Source organism: Nicotiana tomentosiformis, chromosome 8 (assembly GCF_000390325.3).
Source record: "Nicotiana tomentosiformis chromosome 8, ASM39032v3, whole genome shotgun sequence".
Lineage (NCBI taxonomy): Eukaryota > Viridiplantae > Streptophyta > Magnoliopsida > Solanales > Solanaceae > Nicotiana > Nicotiana tomentosiformis.
Window position 1 is genome coordinate 142,666,564 of NC_090819.1, and position 27,332 is coordinate 142,693,895.

The window sequence follows — 27,332 nt, forward strand, 5'->3', positions numbered from 1 at the left end:
TGTCTAGCAAACAACTAGAAGCAAATACATCAATTTTTGGTTTAATATTTGTGATAATCTTGTAGAAACGTTGTAGTACTATACAACATATAGACTAGTAAAATAGTGTAATCTAATGAACAGCTTTTGAATTCGAAATGAAAAATATATTTTGAGGTCTTACTATTGCATGATATGCATATGCGTGGCACATGCCCCTTCCAGTTCATACAAAAATTGTTAGCTTCTATTGTCAGTACTTTTTCACCATTTTTTCCTTCTACTCAATAGTAATTATGAATGAACTAGAATCATTATGATTCATTCTCGTCTGAGCATGCCCGCTATTGGTGAGTTTGCATACATCTTGAGAGAAAACCTCAGTTAATGTACTCTGCAGTTACATGGGAAAGAATAATACAATATGACAATAGTCCTCTAAAATCCAAGATCAAAACTAGGTAAATCATCCATTTTGTATGTACTGATATCATGAAGAGAATTCGTCTCAGTTGAGTGACAAGGGAACTGTGGAGGAGAATCATTTGAAACATCAGTAATAACACCAGAAAATCCCTCTTGCCTACGTTGAGTATCCATCTGCTTGTTATCTACAGCAGGCTAAAGAAAACAGCAGATACTGTCAGAATGCAAGTACTGGTGGCACAGTCGTATACAGATTTTCATCATAGGATACAGGTTTTGGTGGCAAAGTATTAATGTTATAATCCGCATTAGGGGATGGATTTTGAGCAAATAGTGGATGATATATTGATGTTCCAATCATCTACTGTTAAGAGTTGATTGGCATGCATATAATTGTCATAATAGCTTAAAAAAAGCACCCCGGTGCACTAAGCTCCCGCTATGTGCGGGGTCCGGGGAAGGGCCGGACCATAAGGATCTATTGTACGCAGCCTTACCCTGCATTTCTGCAAGAGACTGTTTCCACGGCTTGAACCCGTGACCTTCTGGTCACATGGCAACAACTTTACCGGTTACGCTAGGGTTCCCCTTCAATTTTCATAATAGCTTCCATCCAAAAAAAAGTCTAATTCCAATGTTTCTCTCCCCTGCTTTGTTTCCAGAAACCCTTTTCTTCCCCTAGTTTTCAACTCCTATTCCCTCTTGGCCTCTTTTTCCCTTTTTCTCCTTTGTTACATGGGAGAAGGAAATGACATTTTCCTCTTCATATTTGACTCAATACATTCACCATATGAGGGAGGGTGATATCATAATATAAACTGAAAGCTCAAAAAAGAAATAGAGAATTTAATGTCTTACCTTGTTGGATGCATGAGTCAAGGTGCAGACATCAGTTAATGGAGCCACTGGGCCACTAGGATTATCTGCACAAGTAGAAGCAAATGACAGTAAATGTAGTTACTAGCAAAATTGATATGCTAGTATGTGTTCTAGAGGATGCTTGCCTTGCTGCGAGACAGATTCAGATGCATCCTCAATTTCCAAAATTTTATTAGACCTGTCGTGGCAGAGTGTTTCAACTGCTTGAATCTTAGAGTCTGACTCAGGAACAACCAAATGCTTCAGCTTTGCAGTTGGAGACCTCTCTGTGACAGTGCATTCTACATCACGCAAGCATATATCCATCTCTCCTAATCTGGAAAGAATTAATTCAAACCAAATATAATTTTCCAAATACTAGTTAAAACAGTCAAAGAATAACCACATATATAAGCCACTTTTAGGTGTGTTTTACCCAATAAGCCAACAGATAAAGCTGACAAATGGAAGTGTGCTTATTATTTATGTAACCATTTTTTATTCATGGCATGAAGTCAATACATACCCTGTAGACAAGCTTAATGACCGAGTATGAGATACTCTTTGACCGGTGCAATCCGATGGTTGAGAAATGTCATCCAAATGGAATGCATCAGTAACTTTTATTTCTGAAAGGTTCGTGCCGCTGCTATGCGTCATGGTAGTTTGTTCTTCCCTATGCAATGGTGAACTGCCTTTAACATTGAAGTCTTGCAAGAGATGTTCCTCTGTTTGACTCTTAATGTCTCTGCAAACAAGATTTGATGACTGCAATACTTGGCATTCGTCTGCAAATGTGATGTCCCTTACTGTGCCAGCACCTTTCGAAGAGATCGGTTTTTTAAGAATGGACAAGATTTCATGAGCTGTCATGAGGCAAATAGCATCAGAAATTAACAGATATATTTAGCAATTGACTAGATTGGCCAAAAGAAAACTTTATGGACCTTACATTGCCCAAAAAAAAGAAAGAAAGAAAACTAAAGTTTCTTGTAGTTCCAAGTTTAACTAACTTGATGTATAGCATTTGCAGTCCTTGATATTTATCTTTACATATTATGGATCAATGGCTGTTGGCTGATTTAAAAATCAAGCTAAGTGGCCTCATACACTAACACTAAACCAAAGGCAGCCCCATTCCCAAGAAAAATCGATTAAAGTCATATAGTTTCAACAATACAAACATACAACATTGGAAGGAAAAACAATTTCGACTGGCTTCTCTTTTGAAGCTAAAACATAGTATTATCTTTAGCATGTTCATTTGCATAAGAAGAAAGATAACATGTCATATCTGATTATACTTATTTATCCTAATAGTTTAAGGAGGGATATCAGCTTTGTTATTACATTTTGACAACACCCTATCAAATTTTGTTCCGCGAAATAACCTTATGACTTGCTTAGTGAAAAGCAATACATTGCAGTTTGCTGACATTATACTTGGTTCCATTAGGAAAGGGAGGGATACAGGAGAGAGAAACTCCTTTGTTACTTATCTTAAGTGGAAAGATTGATGATTTACATCCGGCTGTTTGGTGCGGCTTAGAGGAAGTAAAAGAGATAAGCTTCCTCCTTCCATCCAATTTTTTGGAGGGGTTCAAAAAGCAGCTATAACGGATTCAAACCCCTGCACTTGTATTTCTAAGTGTCCAGAAATTCAACCCCTACAATTTTACTTCTGAGTATCCAAATTTCAAATCCCTCCACTTTTACATCCTTAACCAACGAGAGAAACAATTGACAATCCTTATTTTCTTCCCCCGTCCCACCAGTCCTTTTTTACCCCAATCAAACATCATATATGATTTAAACAGTAATGTTTTTAACGTCACCGCCACTTTTTACTCCCGCTTTTTAACTCCACGGCCTCTTGCAGAAATGCAGGGTAAGGCTGCGTACAATAGACCCTTGTGGTCCTCCGCCCCTTCCCCAGACCCTGCGCATAGCGGGAGGCGGGAGCTTAGTGCACCGGGCTGCCTTCTTTGTTTGCTCCGTCTCTCCCACTTTTGTCCTAAACCAACTTGTCATATGTGGTTAACATTTAATTCCGTTTTCTTCACTTATCGAATGATAGAACGATTCGAAAGGGGCATATGTACGGCTTTGACTAAACGGCTAACTAAGGCTAATGGAACAGAATCGGAAGCAGAGGCAACAGAAAGAAATTAGAGAACTTATTTTAGAAGTTAATTATAATGAATTTTCTTGAATAATCTCGACAAGATCATCTGGAGAAAAGTAAAATTCTGCTGCTTAAATAAGGAAAAGGCTGACAGTTTACCTGCACGAACAGAGTTTGATCTGGAGATCCTACAATTCATTGTATTGTCAACAGAACAGCTTGCAGTCTTTGAATCCATATGTTCCACTGAAAAAACTCCATTTTGAGGTTCCCCTGTTAGGCAATACCAATTGGGAGCAGGAAAAGTGAAACATAATGAAGGTTCTGGATGTAGGAAGTAAGATCATGAGTACTAATACTCATTTCTGATGCTGTAGTCGTGTGTGATGCTACGTTACAACAGGCTATAAAAACTGGAGGGCGAAATATATCTAGATCTATATATACTTGTCAAAAGTAGGAAACTTTGATGGCACAAAAGTGCACATAAAGATGAACTAAGGAAAGGCAAGGCAAGATTGTTTTGTTTCTAGAGATAAAACATTATTCTGTACACTAAATTGCCAACAGACTTACTATTAGGAATTGGCTTGTCAGAGGAGATTCTTCTACTTGATTTGATATTGTCGAGTCCAGATATTTTAAAATCAGATTGTGCATGCTCTCGGGAAGAAGCATCAGTTTGAGGTTTTCCTGCACATAGCAATGAAATCAAGTGCATAAGAGCATTTAGAACTTCTCAAACTAATCTTATGTCAAGACAGTGAAAGCATATGATAGCTGAATTATCAATCTTACCTTACTGATTGAAGAAAGCAGGAATATTAGCCATGTGATGTAGAAAATTACCTTCTGGACTTGTCCTCATGTCACCAACTTCAACCAAATAATTTGACAGATTCAATGTAGTTCCAGTTGTGACATGTTCTGATAACTTGAGGAACCTTCGGCATAGTATGTTTCCTTCTTCTGTAAGTAGAGTAACCTGACTTGTTTATGGAGTGAGTTTATGTTAGAACCAGATCATAAGTTTGAGATATGTAATATCACCAACTAAACAATTTGATTGGCGTTTAGAATTAATCCAAATAAGGATAATCAAAACAAAGTCAGTTAGTTAATGTTGAAAGTCTGAATCAATTATTGATGCAAACATCTAGAATACCTGAATGATTAGCTTCCGAAAACCTTGGCAATCATAGAAATACTAGGCAGATAAACTGCTAAGATAAGCAGTCATGCCTATCAACCAAATCCTTGGCAAACTAGACAACGATGAACTGAATTACAGTTGCATGGAATGGATGAATATAGAACTAACCTGAGATTGGTAGGAACCACAGGATGAAAGTCTAAGGATTCCATTATTGTACTTTTTTGCCTTTTGAGTTATCTGAGCTGTATACATGGCATCCCATTCTGTAATCGAAGTACAATAATAGTAGTTTATGAACAAGTCCGAGAGGATGCCCAGTAACTACCCGACAGAGGTGATGAGCTTAGAATAATGATTGGTTATTCCTGATTTGAAGTTCTAAGCCACAAAGATATATGAGCTTAAAAGAATGATTTGGTAATTCAGCCACAAAGCTATATAGATGTTATAAATGAATTTAAGGATCCCAAACTACAAAAACCTTATGGGTCATTTGATTCATGGACTAGTTATACAATGAATAATAATGTAAAAATTGTAATGTCGTAAATAATAATGGATTGTTATATGATGAGTAATATTAGAGGAATTGTTATGCAGGAATCACCTACTTTAATGGCATTGTTGTCTTTAGATGCTCTTATCCAGGGATTGCAAACATGCATATTCTTATTTCATGTTCTAACCAACATAGAACAATACATAAATTCTCAAATAAATTGTGCCGGTTAATGCAAAATTTAGATACAGAAACAACATGTTGCATAATGCAGAGTTTTATACTAAAAATCAAACATCTCATTCATTATGCAAAGATTGCACAATAAATGCAAAGTTTTATGCTGCAAATTAAACATTGTATCATTATGTGGAATTTTACGCGCAAACCCAACAAAGCTCATCAGTTATAAGTCCATGATTAAAGGAAGTGACAAACTGGATAGTCATTAAAAAGAAGAATCGTCTATGGTAAGGTGGACTTCCTACAAGAGCATCAAGCACCATAATACTATTGTTACCAACCTAGAGCTTTATTTGGGCAAAGTCAGGCGTACCAGCAAGCAACTTATTGAGGACAGCAACTTCCCCGTGTACCGGTCCTCTTTTTCCAAGTTCCTTGATATGCTTTCCTCGAGGACTATTATCCTTTGGAGGCTTTTGATCTCCCTTACATTCTCCAATATCCACCAAGTAACCATCAAATGTTACCGATTCACCAGAATCGATGTTCTCATTCTTTTTCAGAAACCTGCTAACTAGGAGTCTCCTGGTCGCATCATACAGCATGATCTGGAAACAATCAGAAACACTTTTTATCAAGCAAGAAGCCAACAATATAAGGACATAATATTTAGCATAAGTATGCACTTTATTTGAATATCTAGAAAAATATAGGAACTGTTCTTTCACAAAAGTTGCACCGCTATCGTTCATATTAGCTAAGCATAGAAACCAATGTCTTCAATATTAATGTTACGCGGCGCCTTCCTGAAGTTCCTTGGAAGGGCGACGTAAGACTAAGCAACTGATGTCAGTACGGTTGCTGTCCGCCAACTGAGGTCCCCTCCGTACGCTAGACTAGATTGTCAGTGCCGTACGGGAAAACCAATGTCGTGAGCAATTGAAAGAGAGCAGAAAAGAGAATTGAGAATGAAAGAAAGCTTGATTGCATTGAATGAAAGCTATTACAGAAAACAAGACGGTGTCGGGGGGAGAGACACCAGTACAGAGAATTGTTTGCTTGCTTGAAAGTTTTGATTGCTTGGTCCCCCTTAATAATGCTTAAAAAAAATAAACCAAAGTTACATGACTAGACCTATGAAAGCTGTAAAATCACACTTAAAGAAAATGCAGCAAAACTACTCTATATTTACATTGAAAAGGACTTAGTCTTCTACAAAGCAGCAGCAAGTCCGTTGGCAGCAACTTTGTCTTTAGCATCAGGGTCTGCGCGCGCGGCATTGTCTGCGCGCGCGGCATTGTCTGCGCGCGCGGCGCTGTTGGCTTTTGCCTGTGGCTGGGCGCTGGCGATGGCTATCGGTGGGGCGACAGAGGCACCTGCGCGCTTGTCACTTGGATCTGCCGAGACCACGGGGCCGACCGTGGCGACGGGCGTTGGGAGGCTGGCCAGGACGCCACGGGGCGCGTCCAAGGGATCATGGGGCATGGCTGGAAAGCCGCCCATGACATTCTCCCCCACCTGAGTTGGCGACGTCCTCGGCGCCTTCCTTGCAAGGTAATCATCAATCAGGCTCTTGTAGGCTTTGAGGTTTGTTCCCCTCTCCCAAGTATTCTCCTCTGCATCACATCCCTGCCATTTCACCAAGAACTCCTGGTGATCTTTTCTTGAGGCGTGAATCACTCGATCATCAAGAATAGCTTCAGCACGCCTTTTCCCGGTTGAATTGGGGCCTCGAATACTTGGTATTGTGAGTTGGCTTCGTGAAGGATCCTCCATATCTTCCCGAAAAGGTTTCAGGAGACTGACATGGAAAACAGGATGGATTTTCCACCAAGCTGGGGTATCCACCCGGTATGCAACTTTCCCAATGCGCCTTTCAATGGACAAGGGTCCAATATATTTTTGCAATAGGCGAGGGTCATGGACCCCTGCAAACAAGTACCGCTTTGGGATTTTGACCATCACTTTGTCTCCCACCTGGTATTCCACAAAGCGGCGATTCTGATCAGCATGCCTCTTCATCCGCTTTTGGGCTTTGACAAGATAGCTCCGCACTATCTCCAAATTTTGCTTCCATTCTTTTGAGAAGCTAGCAGCCCGAGGAGATTTTGACATGTTTGGTGCGTTCACTGTGTGTGGGAGTAGCGGTTGCTGTCCGGTAACAATTTCAAAAGCGCTTTTGTTGGTACTTGAGCTCTTTTGTGAATTGAAACACAGTTGAGCAGCATCCAGAAGCTTCACCCAATTCTTCTGCGATCCGGTCACAAAGTGCCGGAGATATTCCTCTAGCATGCCATTGAATCGCTCCGTCTGGCCATCAGATTGCGGATGAAAACTTGAGCTATGACTCAATTTTGACCCGAGGCACTTAAAGAGTTGGGTCCAAAAATTGCTAGTGAAGCGTGAGTCGCGATCACTAACAATGTCTTTAGGTAAGCCCCAATATTTGACGACATAAGAGAAGAATAGTCGAGCTGTATCTTCTGCTGATATATATTGTGGGGCTGCTATAAAGGTAGCATACTTGGAAAACCGATCCACCACAACCAAGATAGTTGTGAGATCTCCGACCTTGGGCAATCCGGTGATGAAGTTCAGGGAAACGCTTTCCCAAGGTCTTTTTGGTACAGCTAGTGGTTCCAAGAGCCCTGCCTGCGTCAAGCGGTCTGACTTATCTTTCTGGCATACTAGACAAGTCTTCACATACTGAGCGACGCCATCGACCATTTGAGGCCAATAATATGCACGGCGAAGTAATGCCATGGTGCGTTCCTCGCCGGGATGACCGGCCCACAAAGTATCATGGCATTCTGCAAGAAGAGTCCGTCGCAGATCTCCTCCTTTAGGAACATAAAGTCGGCTCCCTTTCACCTTCAGGAACCCATCTTCGGTGTAGAACTGGCGAGTCTTGCCTTGTCCTACCAAATCAACCAAATATTGTGCTGCAGGATCCTTGACGAGTAGATCCTGTATCTGGTCTTTTATGGTGGTGGTTACTTCGCTCCCCTTTAGGGCAGCGAGTTCACACATCGATGCTAGATCGGCTCTCCGACTGAGTGCATCAGCAACATGATTGGTCTTTCCACTTCGGTACTCTAGGTTGAAGTGAAATTCCGCTAGGAGTTCCTGCCACCTAGCCTGTCGTCCATTCAGCTTTGGCTGGGTCATGAAATGACTAACAGCTGTGTTGTCTGTCTTGACCACGAACGGGGCTCCCAGTAGATAATGCCTCCAAAGGCGCAAGCAATGAACGACAGCCAATAATTCTTTCTCATGGGCGGCATAGCGCCGCTCTGCATCCTTCAGTTTCCGGCTCTCGTACGCTACGGGATGCCCTTCTTGTAGCAATACTCCACCAAGTGCATAGTCAGAGGCATCCGTTTGCACTTCGAATGGCTTGGCCAAGTCAGGGAGGGCCAAGACTGGGCTACTAGACATAGCCATCTTCAATGCGTCAAAGGCCTCTGCCCGCTTGGGGCCCCAATCCCACGCGGTGGCCTTCTTGAGAAGTTCTGTCAGCGGCACTGCAATGAGGGAGTAACTTTTCACAAACCGCCGATAGAAGTTGCATAGGCCAAGGAACGACCTCAAGGCATGTATATCCTTAGGAGGTGGCCATTCTGTAATGGCCTGAATCTTCTGCTGGTCCATCTTGATCCTCCCTTCCTCGATGACATGTCCGAGGAAGTCAATTTGTTTCTGAGCAAAGGAGCACTTAGATAGCTTTGCATATAATTCGTGCTCCCGCAATCGGACTAGGACCTTCCGCAAATGTTCCAGGTGTTCTTCCAGTGTCTGGCTATATACCACAATGTCATCCAAATAAACCACGACGAATTCATCAATGTATTCTCGGAAGACCTGGTTCATCAAGGTGCAAAATGTGGCTGGTGCATTAGTCAAGCCAAAGGGCATAACCAGGAAGTCGTACGACCCATATCTTGTCACACAGGTCGTCTTGTGCTCATCACGATCTGCAATCCGAACTTGCCAATAACCTGTCCTCAGGTCTATTTTGGTGAATATCGTCGCACCACCCAGTCTATCAAACAAGTCTGCCATTAGCGGAATAGGATACTTGTTTTTCACGGTGATTTTGTTTAGAGCCCGGTAATCCACGCAGAGTCGTAAACTACCATCATGTTTCTTTTGGAATAGCACAGGGGACCCATATGGGGACTTGGAGGGCACGATGATCCCTGTGTCTAGCATTTCCGTCAACTGTCTCCGAAGCTCGGAGAGTTCGGGTTGTGACATTCTGTATGGCGCCCGGGCAGGTGGCTTCGCACCCGGCACCAACTCAATCTCATGGTCCACAGTTCGCCTAGGCGGAAGGCGCTTTGGCATGTCTTGTGGCATGATGTCTTCAAATTCCAGAAGCAACTCCTTCACGGGTGCAGGAATGGGACCCGAGGAGCGTTCTATATCTTCCATGCAGAGGGTAGCCAGGAACGTGGGTTCATGTCTCTTTACCCCCTTCTTCAACTGCAAGGCCGAGATGTTCTCGGCTGCCATCTTCATGGGAATGCACGGAATAATGCAGGGCTTGGCCCCATTTGCTCCCATCATCAGCAGCATGTCCGCATATGGTGCGGGCATGGTGTTGGTCTGTCTCAGGAATTCCAACCCCACTATTAACTCAAAGTCATTTATGATCACTACGCGCAGGTTGAACTTTCCTTCATAAGGGCCAAGCTTCACTGGTACTTCTTTGGCTATTCCACCCACTGGTTGAGGTGGTGAGTTGATAGCCTTTACACGACCTTTGCCCTTTCCTACAACTAGTCCAAGACGCTCCACCTGAGTCGAGGCTAAGTAGTTGTGAGTGGCACCCGTGTCTATCATTGCTCGAATGGGCTTGCCATTTACCTTCATGTCAACGAACATTAAGGTCCTCTCTTGATGAGGAGGAGTCCTCAAATTCGCCTTCTTATTTCCTTTCCTGGCAATTGGACAGGGGTCCTTCTTCTTGCGGATACCGGCACTGGTTCCCGCTAAGGGCTCAGAAATGGAGCCAACAATTGTATTGAATGCACCTACTGGCTCGGTCTGGTCCGCATCATCGGCTTCGTCATCCGTCCCATCCTCAAAAGCTTGATGGGCGTTCATCTGTGCATGTGGGCATTCATTATTCCAATGAGGTCCGCCGCAATGACGACATCCTGAGGGGGGCTTCCTCCCCCGATCATTGTTGTTAGATGCGGCACTGGTACTGCCGGAAGAGGGAGCCTTGGGCTTGGGCGCACTCCGATCTCCTCCACTTCTGCTAGGGCCACCAGTGTTTGGTTGGCCCCTTTGTATCCTCCTCGGACAGGCTGTTGAGGCCTATCCTTCCGGGCTTCCACTTGGTAATCCCCAAGGCACTCTGCTGCTTGGATTGCCTTAGGCAACGTGTCTACCCTTTGTCTCTGCAACTCCATCCGGGCATAAGGTTTCAACCCTTCTAGGAAGGTGAAGAGTTTGTCTTTGTCCCCCATGTCACGGATGTTAAGCATGAGCGCGGAGAATTCCCGCACGTAATCTCGCACCGATTTGGTCTGGCGGAGCTCCCGCAACTTTCTCCTGGCATTGTACTCAACATTTTCGGGGAAGAATTGTAGGCGTATGGCTGCCTTCAGTTCCGCCCATGTCTCGAGGGCATCTTCGCCAGCCTTGATGGCTTCATACTTCACCCGCCACCAGAGTTTGGCATCACCCTGAAGATACATGGCAGCAGTTGCTACCTTCTTAGCTTCTTCTAAGCCTCCCACGGCATCGAAGTATTGCTCGATGTCGAAAATGAAATTTTCCACTTCTTTGGCATTCCGAGCTCCACTGTATGGCTTTGGCTCAGGAATCTTCAGCTTTTGTGCCATAGGGGCGAGGTTCACACCACCCCCAAACGGGTTTCCGCCTCCTCGAAGTAGGCCTTGTAAAGCAGCATTGACAACATTGAGCTGGCCTGTCAAGTTGTCTATGGTTTGTTGCATGGCAGTCACCCTGTCTGCCTCTTGTTCCCTGTTGGCTAAATCCTCGGCACGCTCCTGCTGGAGGACCTCAAATTTACCAAAAATTTCAGCTGCCTCTGTGGCTGCTGTTTGTCGGTCTCCTTCAGAGTCGCGACTGATGTTTTCTATGTCAACTTCGGCCTGGATGAGTCTGCGGTCCAGGTCGTCCAACCTTTGCACTAGGCTGGTCTTTAGATCGGCCACCGTTTCCACGATAGGCCGTAATGAGTCAACTGTTCCCTCAAGGGTCGCGATGCGATCCCCGTAATTCACCATGGTCAGAAATGGTGGTAATTGTAACGTAATCCCTCGTCCGATGTCGAGCCTAGGCTCTGATACCAACTGTTACGCGGCGCCTTCCTGAAGTTCCTTGGAAGGGCGACGTAAGGCTAAGCAACCGATGTCAGTACGGTTGCTGTCCGCCAACTGAGGTCCCCTCTGTACGCTAGACTAGATTGTCAGTGCCGTACGGGAAAACCAATGTCGTGAGCAATTGAAAGAGAGCAGAAAAGAGAATTGAGAATGAAAGAAAGCTTGATTGCATTGAATGAAAGCTATTACAGAAAACAAGACGGTGTCGGGGGAGAGACACCAGTACAGAGAATTGTTTGCTTGCTTGAAAGTTTTGATTGCTTGGTCCCCCTTAATAATGCTTAAAAAAAATAAACCAAAGTTACATGACTAGACCTATGAAAGCTGTAAAATCACACTTAAAGAAAATGCAGCAAAACTACTCTATATTTACATTGAAAAGGACTTAGTCTTCTACAAAGCAGCAGCAAGTCCGTTGGCAGCAACTTTGTCTTTAGCATCAGGGTCTGCGCGCGCGGCATTGTCTGCGCGCGGCGCTGTTGGCTTTTGCCTGTGGCTGGGCGCTGGCGATGGCTATCGGTGGGGCGACAGAGGCACCTGCGCGCTTGTCACTTGGATCTGCCGAGACCACGGGGCCGACCGTGGCGACGGGCGTTGGGAGGCTGGCCAGGACGCCACGGGGCACGTCCAAGGGGTCATGGGGCATGGCTGGAAAGCCGCCCATGACATTAATTATGAGATGCATCCTAACTGCTGAAAGGAACTTACTTAGGCATTGGGTCAGAGAGTTAAGTGTTAACTGTGGGACTTTGGGTCAAAAGAATATGAAAACAGAAAAGAGATGCTTTACTGCTGATTTAATATTCTTCATATTTTAGCTCAAAGGTAGCTGCCTCCCTATTACAACAGGCTCTAAAATCTATTGTTCTTCTCTTTCTCATTCCCCTTTCTCTTGCTCCACCCCTAATTCCCTGGCAATACCTTCTTGCCTCTCGGTATGTGCCCTCTTTGGAAATTCAAAAGTTGACAGATAATAAAATCTTGGTAAAGATAAAAAAATGTTTCTCTGCTAATGCATGCCTGATGAGAAGTATGAAACATAAGGTCATATTCACCATCCGAGTTTAAACTAGACTAATCTGATGTTGCTATCAATAGATGTAAGCTAATAAGTTCTCAAATTCAGCATGCAGCACTGGCTCTTGCATTAGCAAGACTTACAAAGGAATTACATTGGCTTAAACTGGTTAATTTTTTATATTGCTCTCATAAGCAGGCAACAGCAAGCTTTTTGCATTTGGCCTGGGGAGGGAGCAGATTAGGTAGGTGATGCAGTTCAAACACAGTAAAATTAGACCAAAAAAAGGATCAACATAATATTTTGAGAAGGTCCAAGCTCACAATTGTTAATGACAAGCTGATGCTGAACAGTGGAAGATGTTGACTATTTATAAGTTAGACAAGAAATAATTGCAGAAACCAACCTGTTTTCCATGTGAGCCAGACATCACCAGTCGCAAAATCCCATCATGGAACTTCTTTGCCTTTTGAGTTATTTGTGTGGTGTAGAGTACCTGCCATTCTGAATTTAGAAATAAAGTAGAAATTCATTCTCAGAAAATACATAGAGATGTCAAGAGATGCAATCTGTGAAAATTGATCTTTCAAATCCACCAACGGAAACATGATAGCCAGTTTACTTATCTTGTCATCTCAATTTAATCGGTTCATTTGACTAGAGCACATTTTAAGAATAAAAAGGTACTCGTACATTTCTTATAGTAGTCTGTGTCAGAGATCTGTTCAAATTATAGTTCCGATCTGAGAAAGCATGGCTTTTGTTAAAAATATGTAACACCACGACAAAGCAACTTAAGGTTGAATTACTTTACTGCAATTCTTATAGATCCATCTAGAGGCAGTGAGGGGTTTGACAAAACGTCCCCCTGTATATTCTCAAAACCCAAATAAATACATGAAGGAGATGAACATAGCATCCGGCCTCTTCATAACCTAATGAAAAGATGAACAACCTCATCTTTTTACAAAATGAGTCTCTAAGGAGACCAGTTATGTGCGGGTACATAAAGGAATATCCATTATGCAATGGTTGAAAATGAAATGGGAGAGCCACAGCCCTTCTCAAAGAGTGAACATAAGATTTTAAAGTGAACAAAAGACCATGCTGATGGGACTTTCTTGTTTTGCTTTACGTTTATGAGATGGTAGTTGCAACTTATCAAGCTTCAGATGTCCTCTTACTTCTACAGGTAGCGAGTGAACCAAGAAAAAGTAATGGGAAAATGTTGAAGATAATGCAAAATTAGAAAGAGGTTCTGCAACTCAGCTTAGGAAGTTGGATGTACTAAAAGAGAAATTAGGTCTACTAAATTTGGACTAGAGGGAGTAAAAATACAATATATATATATATATATATATATATATATATATAAGAAAATAATTTACCATAAATACACAAAAATAATAGTTAGCAAAGTTGCTGCAAAAGTACGTTCCTACCTTCTGTGCTTGACTTTGCCATGTCAAGGGAACCCGGTAAAGAACTATATTTGCGAACTTCACTCTTCTTGAACTCTGCAAAGTGAAAGTTGTAATTGATATACTTCACCCCCAGAACAGTAACAGACAAAAGCCATGAGAAAGATTAATAAAGGCTAGCTTGAACTTTCAGACTCATAATAAATCCATTTTAAGATGGTGGACAACTTGTTACAAAGCCCTAATGAGTGAACCATGATTGTGATATTCCAGACATACTAAAACAACTTTAGTAACACATTCTAGATTCACATAAGCTGGCTTATCGAAAACTGAAGACATGAAATTTCATTTTTGTGCAGGAAATTCAAAAGCAATTGCTAGAAAATATGGAGGAAAAAGGTTCCCCGAACTTGTCAGTGTAGAAGAATCCTCACAGCTTTCCTACCATTTACACGTGTTTTTTAACTTGAAAGGTCACTTGAAATAATTAGATTCGCATGAAAAGCTTCTGATTTTAAGAGTAGTTAGGTTCAACTTGATGAATCAAAATCTTTTAGGTTTAAGGATGCCACTACCCTACACCATCTGACAAAGCAACATACAGCATTTTACAAAGTACTCCTTAACAGCTTCTGTCCCACAAAGAATTTCTGAAAATTCAATTTAATGACAAAGGGTAAGCCCATTAACAAAAGCAAAGGAGTGTAAGAGAAATAGAACATGAGACCGAGATATGAGCTTAGAACAATGACTGACAATTCCTGTTTTGATGTACTAAGACAAAGGTATACGTATGTCACAAATGAAATTAGGATTGTTACCAAATTGCAAAACCTTTAGGGTTGTTTGATCCTGGAGTAGTAATGCAGTGAATAATAATATAAGAATTGTTATACAGAGAATGATACTGTAGCTATTGTCATATGATAGTAATATTTATAGGGATTGTTTTTTTTATAAGGTAAATTGTATTAATCAAAAGGGAGAGAACTCCCGTGTACACAAAGTATACCAAAGACGTAGAGAATTTACATCAGAACATGATTCTCTACAAAAGACGCTCAATCTTCTATACAAGTAGGGGCTAAGTGAGTGCACCAAAAAGCGATCAACGATAAAAGACTATTCTTAAGATGTGAAAAAGGAGACTCAATCTCCTCAAAAGTTCTCCTATTTCTCTCCCCCCATACTACCCACATGAGAGTTAACGGAGCGAATTTCCACGCCTTTTATTTTCTTTTTCTACGAAAACCGCCCCAACTATATAACATTTCCTTTACAGTGCTTGGCATCACCCACTGAACACCAAAGAGATTCAGGATTGCCCTCCACAAAGCAGAGGACACAGGGCAATGCAACATAAGGTGATCAACTTCTTCTCCTGAGCTTTTACACATGTAGCACCAACTAACAAGTGTAATTCCCCTCTTTCGGAGATTTTCAGCAGTCAAGATCACTCCACTTGCCGCTAGCCATGCAAAAAAGCACACCTTCGTGGGCGCCCTAGGAATCCAGATCGAGGAGTATGGAAAAGTGGTCTCCTCTCTCACCAACTTACTCTGGTAAAAGGACTTTACGGTAATTTACGGTGAACAAACCATCGCCACGCAAGCCCCATCTCCAAGAGTCGCAGGATGGTTGGAGCATGTCTTGCCCGTATAGCAGTGCCAACAAAACTTGAAGCTCCGCAATCTCCCAATCTTGCATGTTCCTCCTGAATGAGAGGTCCCATACTACCCCCTTCATGCTCCTTGCGAATCTGTTGGACCATCAGTTCCTTCTGGTTTGAAACTCTGAAGACGTGGGGGAAGGAGACCCTCAAAGAATTCTCTCAACACCACCTATGATTCCAAAAGTTGATTCTCCTTCCATCTCCCACACTGTAAGTGATGTTGTCACTGAATGCTTCCCAATTCTTCATAATACTCCTCCACATGCCACACCTGAAAGGTGTTGTGATCGTCTTGGTCCTCCAACCCCCTCCCGTTGAATCATACTTTTCTACTATGACCTCACTCCATAGAGCATGCTCTTCTACCCCGAATCTTCACAGCCACTTTCCCATTAAAGCTCTGTTAAATACTCTAAGATCTTTCACTCCAAGTCCACCCCACTTCTTTGGGGAAGTGACTATTTGCCAATTCACTAGATGAAACTTTCTAGTTCCATCCGCCGCATCCCATAGAAAGTTCCTTTGAAGTCGCTCCAGTTTTTCTGTGATGCTCACCGGTGCTTGCAACAGGGATAAGTAATAGGTTGGCATACTCGATAAAGTGCTTTTGATAAGCACTTCCTTACCTCCTTTTGACAAATACCGTTTCTGCCACCCTGCTAATCTTTTTTCAACCCGCTCGATCACTGGATTCCAAACCGTAGTATCCTTATATGAAGCGCCCAAAGGGAGGCCCAGGTAAGTAGTGGGAAGGGAGCCCACCTTGCATCTGAGAACACCAGACAAGGCATCAAAATTAGTAACCGCACCTACCGGGAAAATCTCACATTTGCCGTCGCCGATGTTGATTTTGAGTCCTGATACTAACTGAAACCATTGCAGGACCTGCTTCAGGTAGGTCAACTGATCCATATCGGCATCACAGAAAACCAGTGTGTCTTTCGCAAAAAGCAAATGTGAGACTCTTCGGGCACTGAGCACCCCAATCGGAGCTGAGAATCCTCTCAAGAAGCCTCCGCCCACCGCACGATCCATCATTTTGCTCAGAGCATCCATCACTAGAATGAATAACATGGGGGATAGGGGGTCACCTTGCCTGAGACCCCTGGAGCTGCCAAAGAAATCACACGGGCTACCATTAACCAGGACAGAGAATCTGACTGAGGAAATGCAGAACTTTATCCATCCCCTCCATCTTTCCCCAAACCCCATCTGCATCATAATGAAGTCCAGGAACTCCCAATTGACATGGTCGAAAGCCTTCTCAAGATCTAACTTGCATAGTAAGCCGGGTTCTCTATTTTTCCTTCTGGAGTCTACAAGTTCATTTGCCACCAAGGCAGCATCCAGGATCTGCCTACCTTCCACAAACGCATTCTGGGAGGACGAAACAGTCATGTCAAGAACCTTCTTAAGTCTGTTGGAAAGCACTTTAGAAATAATCTTGTAAATGTTCCCCACGAGACTAATAGGCCTGTAGTCTCTGATACAAGATGCACATTCTTTCTTAGGCACAATAGTAATAAATGAAGCATTGATACTTCTCTCGAAAACACCATTCGCATGGAAGTATTCAATGGCTTCCATCAACTCTCCCTTGATGGTGTCCCAAAAGAGCTGAAAGAAAGCCAAGGAGAAACCATCAGGCCCGGGGGCCTAATCACCAGCACAAAACGACACAGCCTCGTGCACCTCCTTCTCCTCGAAAACCCTTTCTAGCCACTCGTTGTCTCCCTCCCCTATATGGTTGAACTCTATTCCCCCCAAAGTCGGCCTCCAACTAACTTCTTCTTTATATAAGTTCTCATAAAACCCCACTATCGCCCCTTTTACTTCCTCCTCTCCCTCAATCCTCACCCCATCCACAACTAAGGACTCTATGAAGTTTCTCCTTCGATTTGCGACCGCCACCCTATGAAAAAACTTGGTATTCGAATCTCCCTCCTTTAGCCAGAGCGCCCTCGATTTTTGCCGCCAACTAGTCTCCTGAGCTATTGCTAACTCGACTATTTCCCTCTTAACCTCCCCCAATCTCTCTTTCTCAGATTCGTCTACCTCCCCCGCTTTTTCCCCTCTTTCTAAATCCCCCAATTCATGCATAAGCTCCCTCATTTTAACCTCTACCCTCCCAAAAACCTCCTTATTCCACCTAATAATATCTCCCTTGAGCAATTTGAGTTTCTTCGAAAGCCGGTATGAAGGTGTCCCTGATACCCCATAGCTTGTCCACCATTCTTTCACCTTGTCACCAAATCCTGGCACCTTCAACCACATGTTTTCGAATCGGAAGGGAGCACGCACCCCCCTTCCTCTGCATCCATCTAGCAAAATAGGCAAATGATCTGAAGTCAACCTAGGTAAAGGAATCTGCGGCGCATTCGGCACCAGCTCATCCCATGAGGGAGATATCAGGAATCTATCAATTCTAGACCTTGAGTTGGAATCCTCCGCCCTGGCCCAAGTAAACCTTTCCCCTGACAGAGGAAGGTCAATGAGAAGGTGATCATTGATGAAGTCAGAAAACTACTCCATGACCCTCGAAAACACACTACACCCTAATCTCTACTCCGGGAATCTAATAGTGTTAAAGTCTCCCCTTAGAACTCATAGAATGTCACATTCCCCCATAATATTGGCCAGTTCCTCCCAGAAAGACACCTTGGACCCTTCCCTTACCGGCCCATACACTCCCCAAAATCCCCAATCTACCCCACTCACTCTATCTTTGACGAGAGCTGCCAAAGAGAAGACTCCCTTCCTAATCTCCTTTACCTCCAAGCTTCTATCATCCCACATAAGTAGGATGCCCCCCGCACTTCCCGCTGCTGGGACCCAGTCATATTTCACCCAACTACCTCCCCAGACATTTCTCACGATCGCATCCGACAAAACTTCCATTTTGGTCCTCCTGAAAACAAACTAGGTTGGCACCCCACTCCCTAACTCCCACTTTGATGATGGCCCTTTTGTTTGGGTCATTCATCCCCCTCACATTCCATGAAAGGATCTTAACTTACATAAGCGACAATAGCCCTTATTTCCCCACCTCCCCTAGCCGAGGTCCCTTTCTCTTTGTCACACACTCGCCCCCTTCTCTGATACACCACTACATCCCCTAAGTTATTTTGCTTAACACCTTTACCCAACTCCCTCCCTGCACCATCGTAAAGAGATTGTTGCTTAATCTCCCTCAACAGTTCTAACACCCTATCTTCCTTCCTTGCAACAGATACACCTAGAAACTTCCCAAAGTTTAAAAGTTTGTCCTCCATCCAAAAAGACATATCCCCTCCTCCGGTCCTTGACGAAATTGGGCAGGCTTCTTCTGTATGTGCCATTTCCTTGCTACTACCAGAGGAATACAAGACCATAGCATTGCTAGCACTAGGAGTTTTAACCTTCGAAAGGGTCTCACCATTTCCTTGGGGGTCAACAACCTCTTAAAATAACACCCCGCTGCTATAGGAATGTCCAGAACCATCAGTAGGGTAGCATGGCGGAAGAGAGCATGGAACCCTTGGTGGCATATTAACTGAAGATACTGGTCCGACACTAACATTAATTGGGACATGCTCACCAATCTCCCCAAAAAAAGAAGAAACTTTGTGTGTGTCCTCAGCACAACTAAGCCCAGGAGCAGTTGAGTGGTTGATGGAACCGGGCCCAACAGAGGTGAGGGGTGTGGATTAATAGCACCATCCTTTGCCGGTTCTGTCCCTGCAGCGGCGGCCATCGTAGAGGGGCACATGTCACTAGAGCTCGGTGAAGGAGTGTCACTGTGTGAAGCACCATGGCCAGAGGAAGGAGGAACCATTGTTCCAATATGCTTAGAAACCTTATCATGCGCAGCTTGAAATAAACTAGGCCCCTTAGGATCAATTCTAATGGAATTGGGGAAAGTTGTTGGGCCCATGTGAGGAGGCCCACGCCTATACTTGCTGAAAACATGCCCGGCCCTATGTTAAGTAGAAGAGGACCGTCCCATTTTGCCTTTCCAGCCCGCATCACTGACCCATTCACGTCTTCTCCTATTATAATTTTGTCTTCCTCCCCCAATTTCAAACCTCCCGTCTCTTCTCGATCTAACGTCTGATTCCGGCTTAATCCAGTGATCCGGTGAACCCTCCCCTCCCCTCAGAGACTGATTTCCCCTCCCTTCTCTTCTGTTTGACCTTCCTTTTTCTTCCGTCGCTATCACAGAGCATAAAGATAGGGCGAAATTCAGGGCTCGGCCAAACCCTATAACTCAAGTAGCCATCTTCCACCACAGTGGAGACAGGGATTCTGCCCCCTTTCCTCACCACAATCCTCACTCGCGAGAGATCGTGTAAACTGCAAGTGACATCAATAAAACCCCCACAGATTTCCCCTATCTTCTTGAATAGGTCAAGACACCAAAGATGCACCGGGAGACCCACCATGTTGACCACCAATGTTTCGCCAGTGAAGCGAGGGTCAAGACACCCATCATGCTCCACCCATCTGTCTAGATTTAAAAAGTTCCCATCGAACCACCTGTTTCCTCTGACAAGAATTTCTGAAGCTTGAGACTTGTCAACAAAACGAAAGAGATATTGAGTGTCCCCCAATTGCGATATTTTCAGCCCGTCCTTGACGTTCCATGCCTCTGCTGCCCAGTTTCTAACAGCCTCCGGAGAACCAACCCATTTGGAGAAAGACCCAATGAGACTAGATTCCAAGAAACCCTTGCGTCTGAGAGTGCTCCTCGGACAGTGTGAAGTGCGGCTCTTGTCCTACGTCGAGCTTTCGATGGCATCTTCCTCCAAGTTCTAGGGATGGCCAAGAGACAACTTTCATAAACAACATGTTTTCCAGTTTTCTGGATTCCAGAGAGAAAAAAGAGCTTCTCTCTGTACAATCCATCATATTCTAAATGCAGCTGGCCCGGAAAAGCTGGCCGGAAAAACCTCAATTGTTGGAATAACAGTATTCACAGTGGGTGGAGACAGAAGGGAGGAATGTTTCCTCGTATTGCTATCTGAAAGAGAAAAAGAACTGGGGTTTAAAGGCCGGAAAAAGAAAAAGTCGTCGGAATTTGGTAAAACTGGCACGGGATGGCTCGAAAATGCCTCGCGAAGAGGTTGTCTGAAGGAAAAAAAATTGAAAAGTCGCTGGAAAAGGCCACACGCGCCGGGGCGTGGCTGAGACTCGCCGGAAAGTCAAGCGCGTGGGGGCGCGTGAGGGCTCGGTTGCCGGAGAAATTTACTGGGGTTTGGTCGCGGGGAGCTTGGCTCTTGATGGGTGTGGTGGAAATTTAGGAAGAAGAAGAGATGGAAGAGGCTTGGCCATTTCTGCCAACAGTCACTTAGTTTTGGAGATGGGAACAGTGAACGCTTCCAGCGTGGAACAGCTCATCACATTGTTATGCAGGAATTACCTATTTTAATGGCATTTTTATCATTAGATGCTCTTATCCAGCTACTGCTAAGAACAGATTCGTATTCCATGTTTTATCCCACATAAATAATGCAAACATTCCCACAAAGTTAATGCTAATATTAGTAATGCAGAGTTTAATTGCAGAAAAACATGTTACATATGTTTTGTACTGAAAACCAAGCATTTCACTAGGGAAGCAAAGATTACACCAAAGTTTAACATTGCAAACCAAACATCGCATTATTATGTGAAACTTTAAGGCCCAACCAAACAAGCCCTTCTTCAATTGTAAGTCCAAGATAATAGGATGTGACAAATAAGATAGTCATTAAACAAAAAAGAATAATCTATTATAAAGAAGACTTCCTATACAAGCATCAAATACTATAATACGATCTTTACCTAACTGAATTTTATTTAGACAAAGACAGACCTACCAGCCGGAAACTTGTTATGGACACCGACATCCCCGTGTACTGGTTCTCTTTTTCCAAGTCCTGTGATATGCTTTCCTTGAGCTCTAAGGTCCTTTGGAGGCTTTTGATCTTCCTCAGATTCTCCTATCTCCACTAAGTGACCATCAAATGTTACCGATTGGCCAGACATGATACTTTCATTCTTTTTCAGAAACCTACTATCTAGGAGTCTCCTGGTTGCATCATACAGCATGATCTGGAAACAATCAGCAAATATTTTTATTCAAACGAGAAGTCAGCAATATAAGGACATAATATTGAACATAACTATGCTTTAGAAAGAAAAAAAACAAGAAACACACCGTTCTTCACAAAAGTTTTTCAGCTACCGTTCAGATATGCTAGTATGATGTTTCAATCTTAAGAACTAGATGCATCCAAGCTGCTGAAAGCAACTTACTTAGGCCTGGCTTCAGGTCTGAGAGTTGTGAGATTAACGTGTGGGACTTTGGGACAAAAGAACATGAAAATATAAAGGAGATGCTCTACTGCTTGTTCACTATCCTTCATATTTTATACTTGTCTTCTTTGTAACCTCCCTATAACAGCCGGCTCTAACATATATTATTCTTCTCTTTTTCACTCCCCCTTCCTTTTGCTCCACATCTAATTCCCTGGCAATACCTTCTTGGCTCTTGACATGCCTACTCATTTGGAAGTTCAAAAGTGAACAGATAGGAGTAATAGATTTTCGTTAAAGATCAAAAATGTTTTTCTTCTAATTCATGCCTTGACCAGAAGTATGAAGCGTGAGGTCATATTCACCTTCAAAGTTGAAACTCTCCAGAGATGCGGAGACAATATCCAGTGTTGCTATCAAATATCAATACGTGTAAGCTAGTAAGTTCTCAAATTTTCAGAATACAGCATTGACTCTTGCATTAGCAAGACTGTATAGAGGAACTACATTGGCTTCAACAGGTTATTTCTCTCATACGCAAGCAACAGCAAGCTTTTTGATTTGGCCTGGGGAGGGGGAGCACAGTGTTGGTAATATAGTTCTAACACAGATTTTAAATTAGACAAAAAGAAGTGCCAACATCATACTTTGAGAAGGTCCAAGCACACAGCTGTTAATGACAAGATGATTCTGAACAGTGAAGGTGTTCATCATGCAAGTTAGACAAGAAATAATTGCAGAAAGCAACCTGCTTGCCATGTGAGCCAGACATCACAAGTCGCAAATACCCATCATGGAACTTCTTTGCCTTTTGAGTTATTTGTGTGGTGTACAATACCTGCCATTCTGAATTAACAATCAAAATAGAAACTCATTCTCGGAAAATACAGAAAAAGGAGAGGAAATGCAGTCTAGGAGAACTGATTTTTCAAATCCAGTAGTGGAAACATGATAGCCAGCAGCACTTGTATTATCATCTCTATTTAGCCGGTTTATTTAACTAAGAGAAGAAGATGAATGTTTTTAATAGTAATTTGTAGATAGAGATCTGTCCAGTTTATAGTTCAGATAGGAGAACGGACTTTTGTTAAGAATATGTTACACCTCAAATAAAACACCTCAAGGTTGGAATTGGATTACTTTAATGCAATTTCTTAAATATTCATCTAGAGGTGGGAGGGATGAGGGGGGAGAGAGGAGTCTCACTGACATCCCTGTATCTCAAAACCCAAAAGGTGAACACATGAAGGAGAGGAACATAGAATCCGACCTCTTCATTACCTAATGAAAAGATGAACAAGCTCATCTCTTTACAAAAGAATGTGTCCCTATGAAGACTGATTGTGTGCGGGCACATAAAGAAACATCCAGCTATGCAATGGTTTGAAAAATGAAATGGGAGGGATGCAGCCCCTTTCTGAAAGAGTGACCATAAGATTATAAAGTGAACAAAAGAACCACTCTAAAGTGATTTTCTTGTTTGCCTTTATAGCTCCAAATGTCCTCTTACTTCCACAGGCAGTGGGTGTACCGAGAGAAATACTGGAGAAACGCTTTGAAAGCGTTCAGCAGTTCAGTTCAGGAAATTGGATGAACCAAAAGAAAAATTAGATCTATTAAATTTAGACTAGAGGCAGTAAAAATATCGAAGCTTCTAAACTTGAAACAAGAAAATTATTTACCATAAAATGCACAAAAGTAATATTTAGCACAGTTGCTGCAAAAAGTACTTATCTACCTTCTGTGCTTGACTTTGTTGTATCAAGAGAACCTGGAGAAGAACCATATTTGCTAGCTTCACTTTTCTTGAACTCTGCAAGTTGAAATTTGTTCCTGATATACTTCACTCTCGGAACAGTAACAGACAAAAGACACAAATTAGGTTACTAAAGGTTCGCTTGAACTTTCAGACTCATATTAGACCCATAAGGACCATAATCTCACAATCAGAGACTCAATCAATGGACATCATATCTTTGTACTGTCCCTCATGAATTCATGCGGTGAATTCCATAATGTCAGAACCTCTATAAAAGCAAGAAAAAATAATCCATTACTGTACTTCACGGATAAAGCAGGACAGGAATCATCTGACGGACCTCTAATAATCTTTTGTGATGGGCTTAGATTACTTGGTGTTGCTTTCCTTTTCCCCAGATTAGATTTCCTATTATCTGAAAACAAAAGAAGAAAGTGTTGCAAAAATAATAACCATGTGCAAACTACAAAAAGGAAGAACAACATCAAATTATAAACAACTGCCAAGAACAAAAGAAAGAAAGTTGAGTGATACCAACAGCAGCTGAGCTTTTCCCAGAATGCAGTAGCCCAGATTCCACCGGAACTTTCTTATCCATCAGTTTAGTATTTAATTTGGGTATAGGGTTGTAATCGCCGTGAGGATCACCAATATCAACAAGGTAAGAATCAAATGGCAGTGTTTCGCCTGTTTTGACATCATCGTCATTCTTCAAAATCTTAATGCCTAACAGCTTCTCACAATCATCATAGAGCATGGCCTGTAAAGAACCAGAACATTTTGATGTTATACATAATTTCTTGAGGATGTATTCACAGCAGAACGTGAAAGCCCTTTCTATTCAAGAGCCAAGACTAGTCCGCAGACCCCCTTCCAAACATATCTGTTTGTGTATCAGTGGACTCCTTGATAGCAGCACTAATAGAACTCTGGCAGCTGATACAGGACATGCTCTATAACGATTGTGGACCCACTGCTTATTGGATCTGCCTTGCTAGAGAGGCTGGCATTGTCTTACTGAGGTTTTATTTACAAGTAGCTCATAAAAGTTTTATATATATATATATATATATATATATATATATATATATATATAATTCAAGCGGCTAATGTCTTTGAAGATTGACCCATAAATCTCTAGATAAAATTGCACAAGCTAACATGAGTTTGCTTGACTGCAAGCCTTCTACCTTAAGAGTAGAAATCAATTTGAATTAAACGTGCATAAAACAGTATATGGAATTGAAATTGCACATAATTTTAGCTCTTCAATGAAATCTCTCTCATTGCACATAATAACTTTTGACAATGAACATAAAGTTATATGTAGAACTTCACTAAAATGCAACAAATACTATATCTAATGTCTAAACACATAATTTTGAAAATATAATGGGCTCAACACTAAAAACCTTAAATGTTGAACTGATCAATCTTAAATCTTGGATTTGACTCTGCACAGATATACACACATACATATATATGATATGTGTATGTATGAATGTATACTAAACCCAGACTCAGTCAGAAAAAAGCAGTAAGCACAGTGCTACTCGCATTCACTGATTAACAACTAAACTAATTTACGTTTTTTTTCCTTCCAAATTACTTGAAACGTGACATTTCGAGCTGTATAAACTAACAAATGGAGAAAATGGAATACCTAAGTATAGATATATGAAAATATACCTTGTGGCTTGAAGATTGAAGCTCTAAGAAGCCATCGTGATAAACTTTTCGCTTCTGCTTGAGATGCTTCGTGTACGTCACGCTCCATTTCTTCACATCTCCCATTGTCGCCGAGCAGATAGCAAATCGGTGATTTTTTCCTCTGGGTAATACGGATGGTTCTAGAAACTTCGGGAGAATCAGTGACTTTTGGTGCGAAATTTAGGCGGGAAATTGTCGTTCTTTTGGTAAATTGTACTCCGAGGGTTTTTAAAAGGTGTTTCTTTTAAGCAAATTCGGAAAGGAAGAAAATAAAAAGGGACAAAAAAAGATAGAGTAGATTTCAATTCGAAGCTTTTTCTAATTTCTTTTATTGTTTTTATGGAAGGGTATTTGCGCCCTAAAGTCGCCTTTCTTATTTACAAACTTTATTTTATCTTTTAATATTATACTTTTTGTTATAAAAATAATTATATTATGGATGTTCATTTATTACTCCGCTATAGATAAAGAAGATTATCCATTAAGTACTCTGTTGAAGTTTATCTACAAGCAGCTGATGCAGACAGGTTGCAAGCAGCTCAATGAAATGATTTGCAGCAACTTCTTATTAAACAGGGAGGTTGCAAGCACCTCATGCAGACAGCTTACAAGCAGCTAAAGAAAAGCCTTGCAGTTGCTTCCTAAAAAGTCTTGCAGCTGCTTCCTTTCTTCTATAAATAGAGGAATTTTCAGTTCATTGTGTATATGAATTGGAAGTTAAATAATACATCAGTTTCTCTCTATACTTGTCTTCAGTTTATCTACTTTATAATATTTATTTTATAACACGTTATCAGCACGAGACTCTGTCATTTTGAGCACTTACTTCGAATTTAATTTCTATTTCAGTGTTTGTCTCCGATGTAAGGCGATACTCTTATGTCCGTGGTTAGATCCTGTTCATAACGAGCATCCTAAGGCAGATTATATCCTTGAGGTGATGAGTTTTTCTTCTTGGCAGTAGTGATATAGATATATCACTTACATCTGGTGTGGCCAAATTTGCATAATTTAATTTGAACATTTTGCTTATATTTTAATATCATTATCATCGCTTGCTTGGTTATATGTTACGTATATAGTACCTATTTTGGTATTTGTTTCCATCCTAATTATCTTAATAAAAGATTACAAAGTGGATAACATTGTTAGATCCACTTAAACTCCAGCAGAGTTTGCAAGAAATATACAACTACCAGAAGTGGTTATATTTCGTATATCTCATTTTAACTAAATTTTGTTAACCACCAGAAGTGGTATATGCCTATGACCACCAGAAGTGATAATTTAGGCTTTTTATGGTTACAATTAAAGATAAGCTAGAGAAATATTCTCTATATTACATGCACACATCGATTTGCTTCTTAAGTAGTAAATATTTTAAAAGATGTTGAAGCATCACAATTGATGTGATTAATGCGCGTTTAGATAATTATATTTGATTTCCTGAAGGATGAGAATTTCTGATAAATATTAATCCATTCCCTGAAGTGAATGTGATAATATTAATAAAGTCATAAATATGGACGTGCTCTTGATGTAAATATATTACAATTCACCTCTAGAAGAGGTAATATGATTGAGAGAATATATACTCAATTTTTCGTATTTCAATTTGCTCCTGAAGAAGTAACGCAATTGAAATTTTTTCCCGAAGCAGGAAAATATTATGAAACTGTGTCTTTCTGTACGTAAATAAAATAATGAGCTATTTAAATTTATTTTTGAAGCACGTTTTCATTCCCTATAGTGAATGAAGAAATACCATAACTCACCTCCGGAAGAGCTAGAATAACAGATGATATAAATATTATTTTTGTGGCATAAAGATCATTGTCGCACATATTCGTTGTACGTAAAACATCTTGGATAATTTTATTAAGTATCA

At 41.7% G+C, this 27,332-nt stretch overlaps 1 protein-coding gene across 4 annotated transcripts; it reads right to left on the bottom strand.

Annotated features, from left to right (window-relative positions):
* Window positions 1-138: 138 nt before the first annotated feature.
* LOC104119384 (uncharacterized) lies at window positions 139-25,701 on the bottom strand. 4 transcript variants are annotated; one of them, XM_070182918.1, is made up of 17 exons: window positions 25,424-25,701; window positions 24,269-24,494; window positions 24,075-24,149; window positions 23,714-23,788; window positions 22,724-22,821; window positions 21,537-21,771; window positions 14,046-14,120; window positions 13,010-13,107; window positions 5,600-5,834; window positions 4,710-4,807; window positions 4,238-4,373; window positions 3,965-4,081; window positions 3,548-3,643; window positions 1,790-2,129; window positions 1,410-1,600; window positions 1,264-1,328; window positions 139-600 (listed from the first exon to the last, which is right to left on the bottom strand). In XM_070182918.1, exons 1-17 carry the CDS (start codon window positions 25,526-25,528, stop codon window positions 418-420), a joined length of 2,448 nt encoding a protein of 815 aa, XP_070039019.1. In that variant the 5' UTR covers window positions 25,529-25,701; the 3' UTR covers window positions 139-417. The 4 variants fall into 4 exon arrangements, with proteins under 4 accessions (XP_070039019.1, XP_070039020.1, XP_070039018.1 ...); XM_070182919.1 differs by having other exon boundaries at window positions 3,548-3,634; window positions 25,424-25,700; XM_070182917.1 differs by having other exon boundaries at window positions 3,548-3,661; window positions 25,424-25,700.
* Between the last annotated feature and the right edge of the window lie 1,631 nt (window positions 25,702-27,332).

Excerpts from the sequence above, each read along its gene's own strand:
- LOC104119384 (XM_070182917.1), bottom strand. The coding sequence starts at position 25,528 with ATGGGAGATGTGAAGAAATGGAGCGTGACGTACACGAAGCATCTCAAG. Across the intron at positions 24,495-25,423 it reads TTCAATCTTCAAGCCACAAG|GCCATGCTCTATGATGATTG; the intron begins GTATATTTTCAT and ends GGTTCTTTACAG. Across the intron at positions 3,662-3,964 it reads TGACAAGCCAATTCCTAATA|GGGAACCTCAAAATGGAGTT; the intron begins GTAAGTCTGTTG and ends ATTGCCTAACAG.